The 23,776-nt window shown below is 38.0% G+C and overlaps 1 protein-coding gene across 1 annotated transcript; it reads right to left on the bottom strand.

Moving 5' to 3' along the window:
• LOC124635193 (paired box protein 6 homolog) lies at positions 1-5,700 on the bottom strand. The gene is made up of 3 exons (XM_047171011.1): positions 5,316-5,700; positions 2,599-2,713; positions 1-882 (listed from the first exon to the last, which is right to left on the bottom strand). Exons 1-3 carry the CDS (start codon positions 5,520-5,522, stop codon positions 299-301), a joined length of 906 nt encoding a protein of 301 aa, XP_047026967.1. The 5' UTR covers positions 5,523-5,700; the 3' UTR covers positions 1-298.
• Between the last annotated feature and the right edge of the window lie 18,076 nt (positions 5,701-23,776).

The following is a 23,776-nucleotide window of genomic DNA, read 5'->3' as shown; positions in this document are numbered from 1 at the left end:
AATATTGTCCTTGAAAGTAATAAGTTAAAGTTAACATTGACTAGAAGAAAATCACGATAAGTACTAAACATGTTACCATTCACTGTCTAAAACAACCAAATGCTGGTTTGATATTTCAAATATCTTTGGAAATCCACATTTTTCTATTGCAAAAATTACTTTCATAAAACTAAAAAGGGAATATGACGACTAATCACACAATTCATAAAATATTCTACACTTTTCTATTTCATAGAAACTGAAAAAAAAAAACAAATGAACAGACATAGTTTTAGTACACCCAAACAGAATTGTCCAATTAAATTGAAACATTATTTCTTACTCTATCGTTGCCATTCTTAGCTCCTAAACTGAGATCATTGGGCATCATATCATGAAGAACTGTGTCGCTTCTAAAAATGCTGGTAGCGATCCTACTTGCCAGTCTTTCCGATTCCCTTATATCATCATCTTTGGAATGTGACGTCAGATCTATTTCTGTGTCGGTATCACTGTCGCTGGTCTCCTTCTCGCGTCTTGGGGGACGATAAGCAAGGTTCTGCGGTTCGTCCATGTCTTGGACTGAAGTTCCACAAGGGCAGTTAGGTTTAGACATTACTCTGAGATCAGTTGGGATTTCTGATTCCATTTGCTGGGGCATCATTAGAGGTGGGAAGGAGAAAGGCTGTTGCATCATTCTTCCATCGTCGTTGTATGGCATCTGTGGCATCTCGTGAACGTTAGCATTGACTGGTGGGATTGGCTCCATGTTTGTGTTGTGCAGGTAAGGGTCTTGGCGCGGTGACTTTAGCTCGCGATTCTCGAGTGTTCCGGGTGGCTCAGGGGAATCTTTGCCGTTTGGTGATTCTGGCCCTTCTGGTGAAGAATCTGGTTTACCGTGACCTGGAAAATATGATAATAATGTATTTTATTGGAAGCTTATCAAAACATTCAAGAATACTTGGAGGAAACTAAGTAGGAGCTACAGAGAAAAAATTTCGAGTCATAAGTTATTGTTTAAAATTGTTACTCTGTAAAAGTTTTATAATTACACCGTAGGTACCCAGTATTCTCTGTTATTAAAACATATTCCAAACCAAATTCAACCATCGTGTTCATTCTCTAACTCCCTTGACCATAATACTATCTCATCCGTTGAATTGTAATCATAAATAACTATTATCATCTATAGATATACTTTTAAAACAGAATAGAATTCGGATACGAAATATAGGAGACGCAAATTATTTCAAGCCGTTAGTAAGCACAAATGACATGAAAGTTATTATGAAATTACACATTATCACTGGACGCAATGATAATCCGAGCTTCCAACTTACCTGCCGAATTAGCAGTATTTGTAGGATAAACAGACTTTACTGCAAAAATCTGTTGCTAAAAATCAAAATATGGTGCCTATTTGATTTCTTACTCGAGGATGAAGGGTACTTTTCATAAGGGTGCGGGCGCGAGAAGTTTTTTCGGAACGCGGATGAAGCGTCGGAGAACGGCTAGTAATTTATAAAATCTATATACCTATACCTATAATAGGTAGTATAATAGGTATAATAGGCATACCTATAACTTTTTTAACTTTCTTAAGGCTTATAATTTGAGGACATTCTTAAACAAAAAGCAAAAGTTTTTTTTTTAAATTTATTTATGTATGTTAAATCAATCCCTGTATTAAGCAGACTAGGTACATGTATAACTTTTTGAAAATCCATAACATACCAAGTTATAATAAAAACGCATAGAACCGGTAATAAAAGACGTCACGATTCGAATCGGAGGAATCGAACATTCACCATGTCCATGCTACTTCATGAGAGGATTGACTATGATGATGTTCACAAACAAAATTGCATATATTTCACGTTCGTTTGCTAAAACAGAGTATTCTACAGGAATGAACCTTTTCCGCTTCAACTGAACCATTGAGATAAGTAGTCATAAAATAATTTCGTACCACACAAGTCAAATCCAAGCTCATAATGTGGTGAAGTCAATTCTAAGTTTGAAAGGATTTCATACATATTTACGATGAATATCTAATTCACATTTCATAACGCTAATTTTAAACTAAACACGAGAAATTGTGGCACTGATATCCGACATTCTCACTTCGAAAATGTGTCTGGTTCTGCGAAAATGTCTGGATACCTGTGGGGCGGCAGAAATGCGAGAAGTGACATCGTAGTGATATTAACTGGTAAGAACCCGACCTAGATCTCAATCGGTAAAGCTGTCTTCCCAAAAAGCACACACACAAATAAGCCAGGACTCGTCAACCTGGTCTAAGTTGACGGTCATTCAGATGTATTGAACTTTAGTTGGTGGCAACATGTCATGTGATAAAACTGAGATAAATAATAATGTTACCATATAAACGAATGCATAATCGAAATTAATAGATTGATCACGAGAACATAGACATTCTAACTCGGAAAAGACCAGAGCTTTTGTACCAGCGGATTTTTCACTCAGTCTTGGCGAACGACTACGCTCGGTGCGTACCTACGCGCGCGATGATGCCGCTCAGCAAATCCGACAGGGTGAAAAGGCTGTAGGTAACTGTGTAACTGTTCTAGGACAAAAGGTTAATATTCTCGTAAATACCTGATAATGGCAGTGGAGGAGAGCCAAGCCCAAGGCACCTCATCCGCCAGGCATCTTGCAGGAGTTGCAGCCGCGCTTGCTTGCGCCACTTCGCGCGACGGTTTTGGAACCACACCTGAAAAGAATGCCCGTTTTCTTACATGTTTACCTACTACGGCTTAGATTAGTATTTGCGAGTACTTCTTTATTTGCATAGTGTCTTGATCTAAGAAAATCCTAGCACACAAAAACGAAACTAGCAATTACAGCTTCGAATTCTACCTAATTTCCAACTATAATAGCAATGCGGCACATATCCTTGCAATTGCCGCAATTTTAATAACTGGCAAATAACGACAAAAGAAACATTTTAACAACGTTTCAGGCCACGACTTCTTATAGAACTTCACTCTAGATTGGTATTATTTAACTTGAAAGTTTTCTGTAGGTATTCCGAAAGGCTTCAGTTTAAAAAAAAATCTAGAGACTGCTCTCTTATGAACCCAACACGAATTACGCTTACAACTAATAACTTATGGTAGATATCATAGCTATTTTCCCATTTGAAGATAAATTGAATATGTTTCATTTAAAATCTATATAGGTACCTCAATAATTTTCGATCGAACAGTATCCTGAACTAATTGCGAACTAAATAACTTCAAACGCGTTTATACATAGAAGTATTCATTTCACGAGGGTCAACGGTTTAAATATGATTTTCTTTTAAGAGTGGCTCTTGAAGCTATGAAGAACTTGGCAAATGTAATTAAATAAAGTATCTTATGAAAATCGCATACTGGAGCAATTTCAAATGCTTTTTAAGCTGCTGATAGTTTAATTAGGTGGTTTATTAAGAGCGCGGTTTTGTGAATGAAAGTAGCATTAAGTACCTTATTTGTTCGACTAACCTTGCGTACCCCACGTTTTGGTTTAAAGTATTCGCACAATTTTAACTTCATCTTTTTAGTTGTTGTTGGTCCTACACATTCCTCCACGACGAACGGATGTGAGGAATAGACTGAAAATGTGTTTATGATGATCAGTACTTCTTCTATAAGAGCTTCTTTTGTGACGGTACTAAAGTAATACTTTGAATAAAAGAATGTTTCATTTTACTATTTAAATGTTTTTTCGGCATATTAAAATCATTAATCTCATATTTGAAAACTTTCTGCATCTTTTTTAGATGTTCAATCGCACATAAATTATTTTGAAAGATTAAAAAAGGTTCAAAAAGTTATCCGTATTGAACTGCGAACAATAAAAGACGTCCATCCAACCCCAATGCTTTTATAAGTTTTGATTTCGAATTATTGACATCCCCTAAAGTAAGGGTTGTAGATTGATCACGACTTTTTAGACATATTATGCTTACAATATTTGGTTTAGAATATTCAATTAATTAATCAAATGTAGGTATTTGATTAATTAATTGGAAAAAAGGATTATTAGTATTATTATTTATTAAAAGGATTATCTAGAAACGGCAATACTTCATATCATATTCAAAAAAGTCATTTCAAACAGATTACGAAGTCAGCAAATCAGCCAAAATAAGAAATTTAGCACATGTTTAGCACTAACGAGACTATTGGCATTTACAAAGTTTTTATCTATACTAATATTATAAAGCTGAAGAGTTTGTTTGTTTGTTTGAACGCGCTAATCTCAGGAACTACTGGTCCGATTTGAAAATTTCTTTCAGTGTTAGATAGCCCATTTATCGAGGAAGGCTATAGACTTTTTATCCCGGTACGGGAAGTAGTTCCCACGGGATGCGGGTGAAACCGCTGGCAGAAGCTAGTAACATTAATATAATCCATTGTGCATCTTACTAATATCATAAGTTTGTTTGTTTGAACGCACTAATCTTAAATTATATTGGTGCGATTTGAAAACTTGTTTCAGTGAGCGATGAGAATATTATATAATATTCTAATATAAATTTATAGAAATCTTCCTTTTCATCATCTTCCGAGCCTTTTCCCAATCATGATTCAGCTGAGTACCAGTGCTTTACAAGAAGCGACTGCCTATCTGACCTCCTCAACCCAGTTACCCGGGCAACCCGATACCCCTGGCTAGACTGGTGTCAGACTTACTGGCTTCTGACGACCCGTAACGACTGCCAAGGATGTTCAATACCAGCCAGGACCTACAGTTTAACGTGCCATTCTTGTGTCATTCTTCCTTTTAAAACCTATAAATAGATAGCTCATTTACCTACTAGGGAACTTTTATCCAAGCGTGTGAAGTAGTTTCCACTGGACGCCTGTGAAAATTCTTACTGCAATTTTTTTTGTAGTCGCTCTAGTGATCGCATCACAACTGTCGCTTTTGGGATCTTAGTTTCTATAAGCGACCTAAATCACTCTGTGGAAACAACTTTACTTCAAAATAAATATGGAATCAGGTTTTGCATCCTTTTAAGCACTATAATCCGTCCTTCCTTGTTGCTACATTAAGATTCTATGACGCTTACAGTATTTGAGTAAACTCCATTACTAAAAACCTAACTCTAAATAGATCTCATTAGGCTGGCAAACCTGCAGACTAGAAGATACAAAGACAAGAAATTGAAAACGTAATGTTCAAAAAAAATATTTTAATTTAAAAAGCTCCTATTCAAATTAGCGTAGCGTCACAATTTCACAGCTATCCTGAATTCCTGACTTCTTAAATCAAGCTCAGAGTAAGTAGTTTACTACTTGAAAGAAGGAAAGTTTTAAACCTACTTGCACTCTAGCTTCAGAAAGACTGATTCTCAGCGCCACTTCTTCTCTCAGGAACACGTCAGGGTAATGTGTCTTCTGGAATAGGGACTCCAGCTCGCTTAGCTGCTGAGGAGTGAAAGTCGTGCGGTTCCGACGCTGCCGGCGACGCCCGAACATGTACTCCGTTAGGAGATCCCCTGGCAAAGGAGATAGGTAAGGACCAGCCATCTCGACCCTCTGATTGGATTAGTTTTTGCACTGTTGTCTACGAAGATTCTTTTTTTAAACTTCCGTCATTTTTTATTCTGGCCAGTAATTGGAGATTTTGACATTCTTATTTTATAGTAATGACTTTTTCTTCTTCTATGGTGGAACAGCGAACTTTGCAGATTATAGACTTCCAGAACTTTTTCTTTTATACACTTTATATTTTATTTATTTAATTAGATTAGTAGAAAAAATAAATGATTCAAAGTTTAATGCGATATTTTATTTAAATATTTTCATGTTATTTCCGTTTATTAATATTATTTTTTGTACAATAAAGACACCAAACTAAAGTTAGGCAAACTTATCGTCTGCGACAACCGCACGAAACTTTAGGTTACTCAAAGAAGTCGCATCCGAGATGATCCGAGCAGTACTGTTTGATTTCGCGAAAATCTCGTCATGAAAACCACCCTGACTCCACCCCCTTGGTACAGAAAGATCGCCTGTGATTGGCGGATTGACGCAGGGGTTGGAAATTCCAGCCAATCAGAGGTTGCAATGGGGGTTGTATTTAATAGGTGTAGATTAAGTTATAGCATATCTGTAAATATAAATGTTGTATAAGTGCGATCAACTTTGATGTGGATGCTGTTAATGAAATATTTAATACGGTGAACGACGGCTTTTTATAGTGCTGATTAGTTTCCTGATTAACGTCGCTGTTAAATAGTTTATTTAAATAAAGCATGGTCTCGTCAAAATGTTCTATTTGGGGTCTTCATAATGTTGTGAAAAGTGAAATTCTCTGAAAATGTTAAGAATGTTAAAGCTCTATACAAAAGCGAACAAGAATCATGAAACAATATAAATTAAAAAGCATACTTTGGCAATATATTTTTTGATGATTTGATATAACAACAGATTAAATTATTTCAATTATGATTAACTGTGACACAACTTAATTCTAGGTCTTAGTTTTTTATCGTTATATGAAAATGACATCATAATACAATAGTAATTAAATCATATCATGCACTTACGGATACCTAATTAAATAATTATTTACTAAAAGTTATTTTAATTTTAATTATGGGGTCTCTCTTTATACTTTCACTTTTACTTTCACTTTTCACTTTTAAGAGTTATTTTTCTTATCTGTCATATTTTAAAGCTATTGCATTCAAATATTATTATTAGTTGCTGAGGTTAACTATATATCTGTAAAGAAATAACTTTTATTTAATTTTACGAGTGCATTTCTACTGAAACTGAATAACTAACCTAAATTCATAAAATCTTATCGTACATCCACCATTGTTTTTTAGAATTTTGTCACTACTTAAAATTTGTATTTTAAGTAAAGCTTGTAAATTATATCAGTATCGTGAAGGCATCTTTGCCACAAACTATAATGGCTACAAATCTTGGTCGGGGTATGCTTTACGTTTAGTAAAGAACTACGGTGCTACGAGGGCTACGTGGCTACGTGGCTGCGTGGCTACGTGGTTACGTAGCTGCGTGGCCTATATTATTTTTAATAGGTATTATGTACGGAGGCAAAACCAATGTCTTAAATAAAAGCAGCGCTTTTGTGAGAACAACATAACGAACTATAGTTCGGCCATTCAGAGAATGCGTTCCTGACACGTCGCGATTGAACGATACTAACAGCGATTTACTTGCGTTGCAGTTACGATAAAAATATTTTTGCTGGTTGTTTACCGTTTTAACAATTGAGGAGCATTAAAACAACATTATTATATCAATAATCAATGAATGTAGTTACGTCGTCAGTTCAATCGCGACGTGTCAGGAACGCATTCTCTGAATGGCCGAACTATAACTACCAACACTTATTCTACCCTGAAATAATACGAATACGGACAAATTTTAGGTCAGTTCTCTGATTAAGTAGCACCCTTTCCGCTAATGGTATTGTTGATATTGTCAAGTTTTATATACAGTTCACCTCTATCTTTTGATTTTCAATTTATAATCTGGTCCTGGTCCTTAATTTAATCAAATTTCAACTCTGAGCATTATGTACCTAATATGTGCATTATAGTTTGTTGACTATCTCTATATAACTTCAGGTAAACTATCTTTATCCAAGAAATTATTGGTACCTAAAGTCAAAAACACATATCTTCGTACTAAGCGTCTGTTTGTGTAGGTAAATTAAGTCTGCTAAGTGGGTTGTAGATAGCGGAAGCAGCGATTACGAGGAGTAAATGAACGTTCCCGCCCGTCGCTCCCGTCATGCAGGGTTGTCAACAACATCTTTAGTGAATTTGTCATTTTTGGCTGTGGGGGATCTTCTACAATCTAGAGGATATAGAGAAAATAGAGGATACAGTATCATATAAATCATGAGCACTGTCTTCAGTAAAGCATGAAACAGTATTCAGCAAGTGTGATGATCAACGCACATTTCTTCTCTGTTGAAGGTGCAGTGGTGTCCTGCATTGACACAAAACAATGATAAAGTTTATGCATAAGCGGTATAACAATCTCCACGAATGCTGATGCTACAAGATAGGCTTAACCATTGCATTCTCTCTAGGCACAAGAAGCAGATACGTATGATTCTTGTTACCTAGGACGCATAAACATTCAGTAAGATTTCTTTGGGTGAATCTATCTTGTAGCCGATCTTAGGCATCGGACGACCAAGTTATTTATAATGTTAGTAAGTTGAATATTTCCTATTTATGTGTGAAGATAGGTCACTATATTTCGAAATGAGTTGATGACGTCTGAAATTAAATAATTTAAAATCTAATTAATGTAGCAACCCTGGTCCAAGGCGGGCGGGTGCGCGGCCGCCCGCCGCAACGGCGCTAAACGAGTTTCCGCAAACATTTTAATGAATAACACCTCCCGCACCCCCGCACCCCTCCCCGCATAACTCCACCCCCTCACCTCTCCCCCCTCACCCCCCCCCCTCGGAGCCTGCAATGCGCTAATTAAACATTGGAGCCATATTGTCTCTCTTACCATGTTGCGGTATTTCGTACTAACTCACAATGCCTGAAAGATACGTGTCGTGTTTGTTATGTTTTGCATTTCAATTAGTTTCGTTTTTGATGTGTCACAGTAACTGTACCGATGTAATCGTGATAATAAGGTTATGAAGAAGAAACTGAATTTCATATTTTTTACAACACATCTTTCTCTTTGACTTACCATTGAAATGTAGAAATCGCAGAATTATCCAATCGCAAAATCCGCCTCAGATAGACCATAACCACAGGTCCCTATTATATGGCAAGAAAGAACCGATTTTGGTTTCCCTAAACGGTTAGGTACCTACTTATTTCCAACTGGATTTCCACCTTGAGTATGCTGAAGGTATGAATTATATGTAATCCATATTAACGTTACATAATCATTTATATTTTTTTACTCGAACAAACCTTCTAATTACCACTTCAATATAACTTAATTATCGTCTTAACAAGTAAACAGACCTTCCCGTGAAGTTATCACATACATAAATTGTTAAAATAAGCTTCAGTCAAAAGTTACATGAATTAAAAAATGGGTTTGAAAACATTCTGACGTCCCGCTGTCATATCCAGCAATCATCTTAATTAGTCGCATGAAAAAAGCTTAAAAAAGAGCACGGGGCGGTCCGACGGCTCAATTAGTTAATTAATCTTTTTTTCCGCGTTAAAATAGCATTTATAAGCGAGGCGCAAACCGGTGGGAACGACTCCCTCCTCCTAAGAGTTAGGGCTGGTCGCAGTCACGGGAAACTTCTAGTTAATTTTGGTGTAAGGCTCCTCAATATAACTGTGAAAATTGCTTGATAACTTAAATTCACGGCAATTGTAGGTCGATTTTTGGGATCATTCAGTATCTAGGACTGAAATGGACAGGCAAGACACTCGCAGTTCTGTTGCATCAACCAGCACCCAAAACCCGATAACAGACAAGATACCTTTTCCATATTTAATCATATTCATTGTTTGGGAAAAAAAGTTACCTTTTATCAAGCAAACAAAAGCTGCAATCAGTATAGAGCGATGGTCCACTGATTCCAGAGTATGTAATTAGGTATAGGTAATGTAAATCAAGAAGAACCCTTTAACATCAAAATTAAGAGAAAAAGAACAGTGCATTTTGTCACTCCAGCATATTTCATTTATTTAGCTATGTCAGTTAGATCCATTCCAATTTGGAACTGCCAAGAATTTCTGACAACGATATTATGAACAAAGATGGATGAATGCTAGTGACCAAAGAGCAACGGCGGATCCAGGGGGTAGGTCACAAGGTCATGACCCCCCCCTGGGCCAGGTTCAAGACCTAAGAGGACCAATAATTGAAATGGTTAAACACGATGTTTTATATTTTTGTTATAAGTATAAGATAATTTTTATTCCGAGTGAATAGGTAGATACCTACATAGTTACAGGTTGACTAGTTTTGCTGAAGAATTCGTGCTCGCAACGCTCGCTCTCTATTCTTTATTTACTATTTATCCGTACCCAAAAGGAGTACCCAAAAGGATCGCGCTTGCTATGATCGCGCTTTCTTGTATTTGTGCTGTATATTTGTTATACAGCAAGAAAGTGTTTTTATCTACTTTTAGTCCTCGAACTGAATAAAAATTTTCGCGCTCGCTTCGCTCGCGCTTTTTTCAATTTCCCATCTGTGATTATGTCCAAGAAATCGCGTTCGCTTAGCTCGGACCATTTTCTACATAAAAACACTTTTTTAACCTTAGTCCTCGACCTGAACAAAAATTTTCGCGCTCGCGTCGCTCGCGCTTTTTTGTTTGGCACGTCTGTGTGGTATTAATACGAGAAATTGCGCTCACTCTGCTCAGGCCATTTTCTACATGAAAACACTTTTCTTAACATTCGTAAAAATTTCGAACTCGCTACGATCGCGCTTATTGTGTTTATACTACTACTTTTAATATTAAAAGAAACATACGCTACAATATAATACTTTTTGTGACTTGACCACGACTGTGTGACCCCCCCCTGGCGCCGAAGCTGGATCCGCCCTTGCCAAAGAGTACCGATTACTATCCCTATTTTCACTACTGATGCATAACAATTTAAAATTAGAACTCAACCCAGTATTGCCAGCCCTAACAGAACGTTAACAGCGTTTACTTATTTGCAGGCAGCCGACGGACAATACGGTCGCCCGCGCAGAGCGTACACTGGTCTAATTAATGCGCTTTCAAGCCTGTAGCTAGCTGATTAACTATACTTCGGCCGTTCAGAGAATGCGTTCCTGACACCTATCAGTTAGTCACGACTAGTGATGGGCACAACATAACACTGAGTTCGTTACCGTTCCTTCAAAATGAACCGCCGCATTATTTTAAGATTATTTTCGTTTTAAATTGGCGGAATCATTTGTTTTATATTTTAGTTATTTAAGTGGAAACCAAAAAAAGGTAATATTCATATAATAAAATTGTTTTATTTATTCTTTGTTACAAGTACATTGAATTGAATGTGCGAACAGAATATTAATCAGACTCCGATTTGCTTGAGGAGGTGGTGTCTTCATCATCATCTTCGCCTACATGTATAATTATATTATTATCAATAACAGAATCAATCCTGATATCTCGGTCTAACAAAAGCCGGGTAATCAAATAAAAACAGATCGAAAACACTTGAAAAACGTGGTCTATGCGCACGAAACGACAACGGACGACTGTTTTAGCGTCACAAAATGGCGGCCCATAACGCCATTTGGGGTTACCATTTTTAATCTAAGTATAAAAATGCGGTTTGGTCATAGTTTTATTTTTATATTTCATAAACGTTATAATTAAGTCTTATAGTCCATTATTTTCCAATTCTTAAAAAGAAAATCAAAACGTATTATTTTATATTATAACTGTATAAGAACAGATTACGATACTTGCCTGTTATTTTTAGCACAGCACTACAAAATATAAACCGCTGACATAACCTTGTAATAGCGCAGTATAGATTTAGAAAAATATTGTTTACCAAGTTATTTGACACTCAGTTTGGCACAAAATTATAACATTCATTGATTATTGATATAATAATGTTGTTTTAATGCTCCTCAATTGTTAAAACGGTAAACAACCAGCAAAAATATTTTTATCGTAACTGCAACGCCATTGCAAAGTTACGTCGTCAGTTCAATCGCGACGTGTCAGGAACGCATTCTCTGAATGGCCGAACTATAGATAGGTAATTAGATGACGGCTGTGGTTGCGCTGCCAATACCAGAGTTCTATATGCGTGTGTAAACTCCCATGTGTGTGTGAGTGATTGATTGTTTGCTCTTGTGGCTGTGTGCGAGTGTTTCAGGACTCTGTTGTGTTTGGGCATAGATGAGCTAATGATTGGGAATCGGTTGGATTGGTTATCAGATTAATTAAAGTTGTTTGTGTGTGGGTTAATGAGATTTTGGTACTTGTCTCGTGTTGTAATTAACAGCATCCCTGATAGTTATGCTAAATGTAGCGGTAACTTTCAGCAGTATTCGTATAGGGGCCTATACCTACTGCACATGATCCTAACGTCTCAAAATAGGTTTACTTCATAATTGGCCAGTTTATCATTTCATAACATGCGAGTTTCATACAGCTGGTACAAACGCTAACATGTCAATTGATTATAGGTAATACAGTGAGTTTTTTTTATCGACTTCTATTATATGAATAAAATATAAGCAAGTATACGAACTCAACAGCAAAAATACCTGCAAACTTTAGCTTAAAAAACTCTTTACTTTAACATTTCAAACAAATACCTATGCACGTCTAACTGAACCAAAAAAATAAAATCTTCAAAGACAATACCCATAAGGGTGCGAGTACATACGTGACAAAAACATTCATTAATCAAAATATGTTAGGTATCCCATTGCTTACAAATGGTGATATCAAAAGCTTTAATACGAGAAGAGAGTCGCTTCCTTCCTTTGTCCGAGCTCATCCGTTTTGTCTTAACACCCCTTTTAACTTTCATACACTCATACGTGCCTCCTTCGTCGCCCTTGAGCGCGGTGCAGGCTGGCGAGCAAATATTATTTAAGAACTGGAAAAAAAATATTACTAGGCGTTTTTTTGAGGAAGTAAGTGTAAGTCTTACATTTACTTCCACTGTAAGATACATACTGAAAGGAAACTGGTAGATAGGTATAGGTTCTGTTAGTTTTGGTAAATACGACAATTTAGATAGAGCAAACTTTGAAAGCATACTTACTTTTACTTTTTAAGACTGTATATTAATTGAAATTCTTCAATCAATCACTCAATCTACTTGATTTTTTTTAGATCTAAGGTCAGACAGTGAAATTGTTTGAAAGAGTAATCGTGGTCCTGGACTGCTAAAGGGTCATTGGAGGAGATTCTCATACCAGACAGAAGTAGGAGAATGTTCACACCAGCACAAAAAAAAAAAACCATTTATAAGTATTTGAACATCAAACAGCAGAGTCAGCATAATCAAATAGTATCAAACTAATATATTATTCCAAGACTCACACATGACTTAAAAACTTCTAATTCATCCCTTCGATGTGTTCAAGCCGTACCGCGCCTCCAGTTGATATATTTATGATTAAGCGTGTCGTCCAAAGCTCGACATTGTCTTTGCGAGCCCTTCTGTGGCACCCCATCCGTCTTGCTTTCACGCCACTACCCCCTTTCTTTGCAAGCACGAGATTTTTTTAATTATGACGTTGAGCCTTTTTGTCTTTGGTGAAACATGAGCCGCTATGGATGCTTGGTTAGAGGCTAGGAAGGTGTCGTTGGTTCGATTCTGTTAAATATAAAGACAGATATATTTGGATTGCTATAAAATGAGTGTATTATTATTGAACAGTTTAACGTGACGTGACACCTTATCCTGATTCAAAATTCAGGTTAACATTTGGCACCTCTATATTCGATAGATATTAAGTCCGTTTTACATATGCATAGATAAATTATCAGGAATTCATGTGTTCATTTTCGGTAACCTACATTCAGATTTATGCAGCTTCTATTAGAATCCTTTGATATTCAGTATTTAGCCTTTGACTTAAATCATACTTGTAAGTTGACTATGAATTGCGAATTTATCCTTTGATGTGAGTATTTACACTTCCAATCATGCAGCCTGTAAGTCGGTCATATTTGCTGATTGCTAGGTCGACAAAGCACAAAAGCTACTGTATACACTATGCCATAATTTTAAACTATATTTTCCATAAAACCCGTAAAGAACCAATCTAAAATAATCCCAACGCAAGTGCACAGTCAGCATCAATATTTTCAATAATATTTGCGGAGTGAAGCTACGCGGCGATGGGGCGGCGCGAGCGGCGCGCGGCGCTCGGAAGTCCTGATTATGTAGAGGAATTAATTTTCAGACGCGACGAAACTGTTCTGTAGTGCAGCTAGTGGGGGCGGGTGGGGCGGGGTGGGGTGAAACAAAACTACATCGTCAGCCGCACCTGTACAACGTACTCGGCTCGTAAATCAGTTTGTGAGTTGTTTGTAAGCCTTTGAGGGCGCTCATCACTGCACAGATTAATTTTGTTTTTTTTTTTTTGTTTTATTGTTGTTGTAGTTATATAAAAGCTTTTAAAAATAAAAGAGAGTTCCGTCAGTAAAAAAACATATTTTCAAATATTTTTTCCACATCTATTATTGAAAGTGGCAAAAAGAGCCTGTAACTCAATCCTCAAATAAGTTATATGTAAATTCTCTTATAGAAGACACTTGCGTATGTCGACGAGTGATTAAATGGTCATAAACAACATATTTAGGCAAGGGTTGGCCTATTGTTGGCGTACCTCTCGACATGCTATTAATATGAAAACAATTCGTCCCTTGCCGGTCGCGTGCGTACACTTGGGGACAGATGAAGGGACACAGTTTATACACCATAAAATGTTGACAGAACAAATGGATATAGAAACTTAATACGTAAATTTAATTACAATGTATTATGTAAACATGTAAAATATGCTGGCTCTTTTAGTTTAGAGGTTTTGTGCGTTTGATAATGATAAGTAGGTATTGTTAAATTACTTTTGTATGAACACAATTGATAAAATCACTATGACTAACATTTCGTTATTTTCGCTTCTAAAAGACTATTGACTGAAAATAGAAATATTGCAACTTTGACCTCTAAGATATCTTTCGATATGTTTGGAGTTCAGACCTCAACTGTGCAAAATTAGAAGTAATTCTCTCACTGTTCTACTGCCGAGTTAACCATACGCCAAACATTAAACCACGAAATATGCCAATCAAACGAAAACTTACAAAAAAACAGCCTATCAAAGCCATCAACACTGAAAATCCGAACCATATAATATTACCTACATTTAATCTCCTTATAAAATCCCGCGCTGTGCACATATTTCGCTCTTCCAGTGTACACTAAGCGATCCCCAAAGACTATGCATATGCGCGCGCTTGCAATCAGCGATTGCCGCCATTGTGGCGCAGATTAAAATTTTAGGGTTCACCCGCTAATGTGATTGCACTCTTTCTCACTACGGAACCCGCGGGTTCATGTAATCGGCCTATTATAGGGGCGGTGTGTTATTTTTAATCACATTTCTGATTTATTCAGTGCCTTTTATGAGTTGTTGAGCGTAATCTCATTGATTGGGTTGGGAGATTAATCTGTTTTTGTAGTTCAATGTAGTGTTTAAAAGTGCTACGGTAATTAGTGAGAATCGTTTGCAAGGCATTAACTAAGTATCTATTGACACACTATTGAATAGCAAAGAAGTTGCTAAATGCATGATTTGTATTACCTAACCAAATTAAGAAAGAAAAGTAAACCCAGTATTTAATTTACTATCGAGGACACTACCCATAACTTAATATTTAGTCAATTGGGCTAACGTCTTGATTAAAACCTCATAAGATTACCTTATTTTCAACGAAGATTTACCTACCTAACCATATCATAATTAAAAAAAAAAAAACAACAATCCCAAAACACCGCCATATTTCTATAAAGGCTTTCTCAATTAAGGTTTTCATATTTCAATCAAGTGGAGAGAGAGAGATGATTGAATACGCAAATTGATTGCTCCGTGCATTGTCGGTGCCTATCATGGAGAACAAAGTGACTAGCGGAGGTGTCACAACGGAAAATCTCCTAAGAAAGTAGCGCGCCAAAATGCGGGTGTGCGAGTAACGTTACTGTCTTCGCCCTTATATGCTTTCTTTGGACCCGACATTTTTTTGTAATACCAAGATATCTTTAACAGATATTATGTCTCTAAGAACCAAAAGGCCTCGTCAATTCACTCGTAAGTCATAGTTTTGATCATGAACACCGTACGAATTTGACCTAGACAGCGTGACCTATCTGCTTTGTGGTATCTCCGCTCATCTTTCCTTACTCCGTGGAGCCTATCGTCGACTGTACGTACGTACACTCGCGCACAAAGTTGATTAGTTCGCAGATGCAGATTGGTACAATGAAATCATCGGATTGATTGAGATAACGTGTTATTATTCTGTCTAATGTGACTTTGAATGCACTCTTGTGTTATGGATTTTGAGTCATTTTATGATGAGATTTGATTGAGTAATTTAAAAGTACTCTCATTTAAAACTTTATTAAGCAAAATAGAGGAGAATGAGTAAAAAACTGAAGTACCTACCTTTAGATTTGGTTTTGGGGATACCTACTATGTTTTGATGTGACAACGTCTTATAAAACGATGGAGCCGACTGCACGCATGAAAAAACATGACTCATGCGGCGTTACCTCGCTCTGAGGCGTTCCGTTTAGGGCTTGAAGTGCAAGCGAGAGCACGCAACGAGCTACAAAGAGGCACAATCGGCCTCCGCGTTCGACAGCTACTCACGTTGTCACGTTCAACTATCGTCAGTAAACCGAATTTACAGACCACCTGTTTTTTTTAATTAGTCATGTGCCATTACTACCTAAGATATTTTGAAGAGGAAGAAACGGCTGTCTGCAGTAAGATTTAGGTGGACCTTTTTTAAGTTAGAGAGTACCTGCCTGATATCGTTTTATCAAAACAAGATAAGTACTAACTTATTAATAACACAACTGTAGGTACATGAAAAGCGAATAATGGATTTATTAATAATGATTCATGTGAATCCCGAGCATCGCGTTTCAAATAAAATCTCCGGGGATTTTTTGCTGATTTCCATTCGGATCTCGTTTTAGCGGTGTATTCATTCAATATTTTTATATAATGTATTCAATATTCGATATTAATGTATTCAGCGGCGCCGGCCCGCAATTTTCATTTTGTAATTTTTACAGAGTGCGCATTCGGGCCGACAGAGATTCTCAACGTTTATGTAGCCATAGCAAATGTTATTATATTTCTTTCGCAAGGCTTTAGTATAGCAAAGAAAGTATAAAATTAAAATAAGATTGATATATAACTCACAACATAATGTCTATCTTTACTGATGAATATTTTAGTTCTTCTGGCTTCATTCGCCCACTCCAGAGAAAATGTGAAAATGCTTTCAAATTGTTAAAACAAATGACACGCCAATGACGTCACGCACAAAATGACAAAGACAACAATAATAAACTATGCGCTGTCTCTTTCAATCACTTCTAAAAAGATTTTCAATTGTTAAAAACAAATGACATGTCAATGACGTCATGCACGAAATAACAAAGACAGCCATATTCAATTAGGAGCTGTCTCTCTTGCTCACTTCTTTCAAGTATTTTTAAACAATTGACATGCCAATGACGTCACGCGCGAAATGATAAGGACAACAATATTTAATTATGTGCGGTCTCTTTCACTCACTCATAAGAAGCTTTTCAATTGTTAAAAACAAATGACATGTCAATGACGTCACGCACGAAATGAAAAAGACAAAAATAGGTGATCTATCTTTCTCACTTAGTCCTGAAAGTGCTTTCCTGTTGCCTTTTTTGAACTTTTTTCAACAATTTTCAAATATAGATAGGCTGAATTCTAAACTTTGAGACCTCACGCTATGCGCGGACAGAGCGCGGACAATGTTCGTTCATATAATTTTGTAGAAGGTAAAGAGTGGGCTGGGAAATCCAATGAAAAGTCCAGTTCTGGCAAAGCAATTGAAATAAGCCCCTCTTTTTCGACACAAAATTTACTGTTTCCTATTATATTAATTGCATTAACTACTTAATGATCGTATCAAGGAAATACTTGCCCACGTCTTTCCAACCAAGCATGGTAAGCAAAGCAAAGTGAAATTTTATATAAAGTTTTTGTTAAAATTCAATCTTCAATCGCTAAACAACGGACAAAAGCTTCATATAAATTATGTCAAACAATAACTAATCGACAACAGCAGATGGATCGGTTATACAATGACTAGCAGTAATACGAGTAGATAGATACTCTAGTCTCTACTCTAATAACTGACAGCAACTTATCCAATCAACTGATGAACCCATAATTAATTGGATATTGATAATCACGATGAAATCGTTGCGTCATTGCACTCATTATTTCAGTAATTGATTGAATTAATTAGCTTATCAACATTTTGGTCAACCATGTGGTAATCGTATTAAAATAGTAGATCCTAACTGATATGTCTTTTATTAATTCTATACCTTACCTACTGCTTTTTTTAGTGTCCTTTCACAGTAAATAATGATAGAAATGTTATATGTACCCGCCAACATTTATTTTAAGCCTTTTTAAAAACACATTTTGTAGTTACTTGCTTATTATAAGTATATTAGCAGTTTATTTATTTATTTGAGATTAACCAAGCACTGTTTACACCTTAACATTAACAGCAGAAGATGTATGTAATCCTACACTTGTGTAACAATTTATTATAGGTTAACACCGCTTGTACAAAAATTGTGGTAAACATAATATGTACAATATTAATATATATTAGCAGTCAATTGTCATATTTATATAATATATATCTATTTGCGAGACAGGATCCTAACTTCATACTATTACAATGAAAATTATATTTCTTAACTTTGAAAACTGTATCCATAACTTCTTACCTATAACAAAACAATATCCAACCAAGTTTCTTCACACAGCACAATCACAGGACTTCATAAGAGGGATGTTCCCCGTGTCGTCGACTCCGTTAATTAGTAAGGTGCGTGCCACACGGAGAAGTAATCAGTCTTGCACCTCTGTAGCAGGAGTTAAATACTTTGGAAATGGTATATGTGTTATTTTTCAGGCCTTTTACGACAAATGTAAGATAATATAATAAAGACAGTTGAGATTTTTTAACATTTATGCCGTAGAGATTTAAGACCATACCTATGATACCTTAGATTCAATAATGTCTGGAAATAAACTGGGTTAATTTACTTACTGGATATAGGAACATAACAAAATTAGGCATTCACATCACAATTTTTAAGAAAGTCACCCTGAAAGCCATATACCTACATATTTATGATATAGTAGTATTTCCATATCATGGAAAATCTGTTGAAAATTCTTGGAAAATCAAGCGGACTGCTCTTGTGACAGTAGGCTATAAATTCTCTTGGTAAACATTTTTATCACAATTTTTATCATCATCTGAACTGAAAGCCTCTTCCAGTAGCCTGACCCCTGCATCGGTTTCTCGCGGCGCGGGCGGCGACCTTACCTGCGACATGATCTACGTGTAGTGCATTAGTTGATGACGTCACGCACTGCCGCCTAGCCTCCACATTGTCACCACAGCCAGCCACCTTCCTAATTCCTCTAAAAGATTGAAAGTACCATTTACACGAGAAAAGGCGAAGAACCGTAAAATACGCTTCCTTTTGTTGCTATTTTTTTAACCCTACTGCTACACTTCTCAGATAACACAGGGGTTTACCACACAATAAACACTACCAAGTAATTTCACACTGACAAAAAAAAAACCGTTATTTCACTTATCAGTTCTCCGTGTTCATTAATATCAACTGTTTTTCTGACCTCAACAGATCAGACGAGGTCCGAACAGATAACCCGAACATCGACCAGAATAACAAAGTCCACGTAATTGTGTGACTCATAGCAACCAACAATGAAAGATATTACCCAAATGAAAGGTACGTAGACGTACAGACGTACAATTGTACAGACTTGAGAAGAATGGGAAAAAAAATTATAATACCTAAAACGAATGAATGTGCAAGCCATTGTTGTTCCAACAAAATATCCCAATTACGTTGCGGGAGGGAATATAATCAAAAGTGATCTCGCTCCTGTAAGGACGGAGGCTGAGGACTCGGGGGAGGGCGCAGAATGAAAAATTTTAATTTCGAATGCAGTTTGTTAAAGAGCGCACAATAACGAGGAATATTCGCCGAGAAGATAACACACAAAAGGGTTCTGCTTTTTGTTTCGTTCATTAATTACTTGTTTCAGTGGCTTCGGTTATGCAGTTCGCTTCACGTTCTGCTATTGAAATACTGCTTCGTGTATAACTGATAGCTTTGTTTTTATTACCAATATTGTTTCTGTCTGTTATCGGCTTGTGTTGATGTGAGTTCGATGATAACCTCACTCTATGTGTGAGTTTAAAAGAGAGGATTGCAATATTGGCAGCCTAATAAAGTAGGTACATAATTATCATTCTATAAACCCAGGTTATCTCCATATTTGGGAGAATAGGAAAAATAATTACTAAACATATATTTTATTTCATTTACAAATGATTTTTCATGGGTTTCCCGACTCACATCTGGTGCTTCATACATATATCTAAGCTACTCAAGTAAAAAGTTTCCGTCATTCATTTAGTCAGCATAAATCTCCGTGAATATATCGGGTTCGCATTCATTTGACGGTTCGGGGCAAAAAGTCCAAAAAGTCTGACGCTTCAGCGGCACACCTCAGTCTAACCGAATCCGACTGGAGTCCATTTGATCTGGATAATTATACCCCTACGAAGCACGACGTATTCGGTTCTAGGGTTAAAAACGAGTTGGATACTTTTTTTATGCTTTCTACAACTTTATTTGTTAGCTTACTGAAAAATTATGGCAGCTAATAAATTCTTCTTGCTATTTGATAGAATATAAGACTAGAAGAAGGAATTTGTAATGATGTTGAATTGTATGTAAAGCTAGGGTATATTTTGGTTCTCGTGTCAGTCTTGCTTAATGTTAAGCAAGAATATTCTTTGTATATTTGAAATTAATCCTCAAATTATTAGGTACCTACTCTGGGTGTCTCGTAACTCTATGACTTACCTGAGTTCTACATTAGTTAAACTTTTAGTTTCGTGAAATTCGTCAATGGCAACACTGGCTTTGCTTTCGGGATGTATCTCCGGTTCGTGTCCGTCCCGGAACGTGTGGAAAAACGGCCAATCCTTTAATTAAAGCTCGGCCTAGTGGTTACAGCCAAAGATACGTACTAACTCTACATTTTGACGGAATTTGGGACAAACTTATTTGACAGATGTGCTACCTTTCAGAAATGTTTCCTACAAAATTACAAAAAATATAGAAGCTGAAGTCAAAACGCTGAAAGATATAGCTATGTATAAGCGATTTTTTTACTTAAATAGCAATTAAAGCTAATTAAAGCAAGGAAACCTACTATTTTTGCAAATCAACTACTTTTGTTGTATAACTCTAGTTATAGTTTCTAAACTACTTTCTGGGCAAGTAATTTGTTTACCATCTTGACCGAAGCTTCTTAAGTTAAATGTATTTATTTCTACTGAAGTTGATGTTATTTATTAACAAAATTCTTAGAAATTATAATCGTAAGAAGAAATCCCGAGTAGGTACTTAATAGGCTAACGTTGTTTTCATTAGATAGGCTAAGCTGTGTTTGTTTATTTTCAGGAATTTACGTTTTTTTCTGACCTTATGTTTAATGCTGAGATGAAGGCGGAGTTACAGAATGTTAGCAAGGAGGCATTAGATAATTATAATCCGATGTATGAAGACATAATAATGTTGATAGGTTATTCAATTATTTTCTAACATAGCATGATAATAAGGACCGCTGGGTCAATTATCATGTCAATACTCCGGTAACCCTATAAATTACCTGATGACCTCTAATGCCAATAATTACCTTGTAATTTCTATTTATCAGTAACCCTAGGTGACAACGTGTTAACTTGTTCTAGATTGTTTGCATCTTCCTTTCAAAGTAAAAAGGCAAAGTATTTATTATTTGTAAAACGTAGGTAAAAATAACATGTGGAGGGTGTCCGCATTGGGGTACAGCCCCAGATGAAATATCTGGGCATAGTCCTCGATAGCAAGTGGCGCTTCAACGCACACTTCAGTGGCTTGTCGACGCGCTTGATGAGGACCGCGGGCGCCCTCTCATGGCTCCTCCCGAACATCGGGAGGCCCGGCGACCATTGCCGTCTGTACGCCGGCATACTCAAGAGTATGGCCCTGTACGGGGCCCCAATCTGGGCAGACTCACTGTGCGGTCGGAGGAACGCCGCTGCCATCCGAAGGCCACAAAGGGCCATTGCACAGCGGGTGGCGAGGGCATACCGCACAGTGAGCTTCGCGGTGGCGTGCGTTCTGGCGGGAGCCCCTCCTTGGGAACTCGAAGCTTGGGTGCTCGCCAGAGTGTACGACTGGACGGCGGCGCAAAGGGCGCTAGACCGGCACCCGGACCCGATCGAACGGGAAGAAGTGCGTGAGGAGGCGAGGGAGGCAATCACTCGGCACTGGGCCGAGGACCTTGCCTCGTCAACGTTCGGTCGCCGGACGCTGGATGCCATCGGGCCTGTCCTGGATGGATGGCTCGATCGGCGACATGGCTGCCTCTCGATGCACCTGGTGCAGGTGCTGTCCGGGCATGGCTGCTTTGGAGCGTACCTGCACCGGATTGGGAGGGAGGAGACCCCAAAGTGCCACCATTGTGCAGCCGAGGTGGATACGGCAGAGCACACACTGGGGGTGTGCCCATCGTGGGCTGAACCCCGCCGCGCCCTGGTGGCAGTGGTCGGGGATGACCTCTCGCTCCCCAGTGTGATTGGTGCCATGCTGGGAGGTGAAGAGGCATGGGACGCGGTGGCCTCCTTCTGTGAGGACGTCATGTCACAGAAGGAGGCGGCGGAGCGCTTGCGGGAGAACGACCCTCTCGCAGCGCCGCTCCGCAGACGAAGAAGGGGTGGAAGACGGCGAACACAACGTCCGTCCCCATCCGCCCCGGGGGGTGATCAGCGGGCGACAGGCGCGGGGGTGCCACCGCCTGCATTACAAGGATCGCCCCTTGTGCTCCGGCCATAATAGGGACCTCTCCCCACTGGGGGGAGGCATGAGGGGCCTGCCGTGAGGCGGGCAATCGCCGGTGGGGGACTGGATGCCATAGATTCCCAGACCTCCTCCACTCAGGCGAGGTCGGAGTGCCGCTGGGCCTTTTTAGTGGGTATACCGGGAACGTCGTTACCGGGGAGTCCCACATACCCCTCTCCCGTCCCCCGACGGGAAGGGCATGCGTAATAGCATTTTTTACCCAGCGACAACAAAAAAAAAAAAAAAAAAAAAAAGGTAAAAATAACATATCGATGTTAAAATTAAAATAGTGCGCTATGTTCTGTCTATGGTGAGACGTATAAATATGGTTTGGACTAAGTAAGTATTAAAAATTCCCTTAACAAGATTCTAGAATTAAAATAAGAAATTATTACAATTATAAACTAGAATATATACAAACACTATACATATATACAAACTTAAACTACTTATCTTTATACAAAACTAAAAATAAAATACTATATACAAAATATATATAAACATAAAACATAATATAAAAGAGCATCGATCAGGCGTTGAAGTATTCCTCCGCATCACTGTCCTCCGGAAACGTGCCCAGAAGACTGGCTGCATTGCCACGTTGAATGGCAATGCTAATTCTTTGTCCAAAGAATAAGCCAGCCCTCTGGTCACGCGAAGCGTCGACAAGCCTTTTCGCGATGTCCTTGTAAAGTAACCGCGAACTCGGGCCCCACGGTCCGAGCGTTTCGACCCCAAACGGCTCAAAACTATAATTTCCAATAAGGTTATTATATTTGCGCCGCTTGGTGGTCTCTGCAGAAGCTGCAGCCGCCCCAGCACAGCCTGCCGTGCTAGGAAGATGTGATGGCGCCAGGCTGTCGACGCATGTTGCGTCCCACACCAAGGGCCTACGCATCTTCCATTGCAACAACGTCATACCATCTGGCCTCTTTCCATCGTCACGTACCAGTCCATTAGGCTCTAACACGGCTGGTACGCCGGCGGTGGAAAGAGCACGACAGATAATGTCGTGAATGCTGGCATGCCGTGCAATACGACCAGCACTTCTCCAGCACGACAGACCATGGT

Source organism: Helicoverpa zea, chromosome 12 (genome assembly GCF_022581195.2).
Source record: "Helicoverpa zea isolate HzStark_Cry1AcR chromosome 12, ilHelZeax1.1, whole genome shotgun sequence".
Lineage (NCBI taxonomy): Eukaryota > Metazoa > Arthropoda > Insecta > Lepidoptera > Noctuidae > Helicoverpa > Helicoverpa zea.
Note: the sequence above shows the minus strand (reverse complement) of the source record. Positions and strands in the feature narration are given on the sequence as shown.

Excerpts from the sequence above, each read along its gene's own strand:
- LOC124635193 (XM_047171011.1), bottom strand. The coding sequence starts at position 5,522 with ATGGCTGGTCCTTACCTATCTCCTTTGCCAGGGGATCTCCTAACGGAG. Across the intron at positions 2,714-5,315 it reads TTTCTGAAGCTAGAGTGCAA|GTGTGGTTCCAAAACCGTCG; the intron begins GTAGGTTTAAAA and ends CATTCTTTTCAG. Across the intron at positions 883-2,598 it reads TCCTCCACTGCCATTATCAG|GTCACGGTAAACCAGATTCT; the intron begins GTATTTACGAGA and ends CATATTTTCCAG.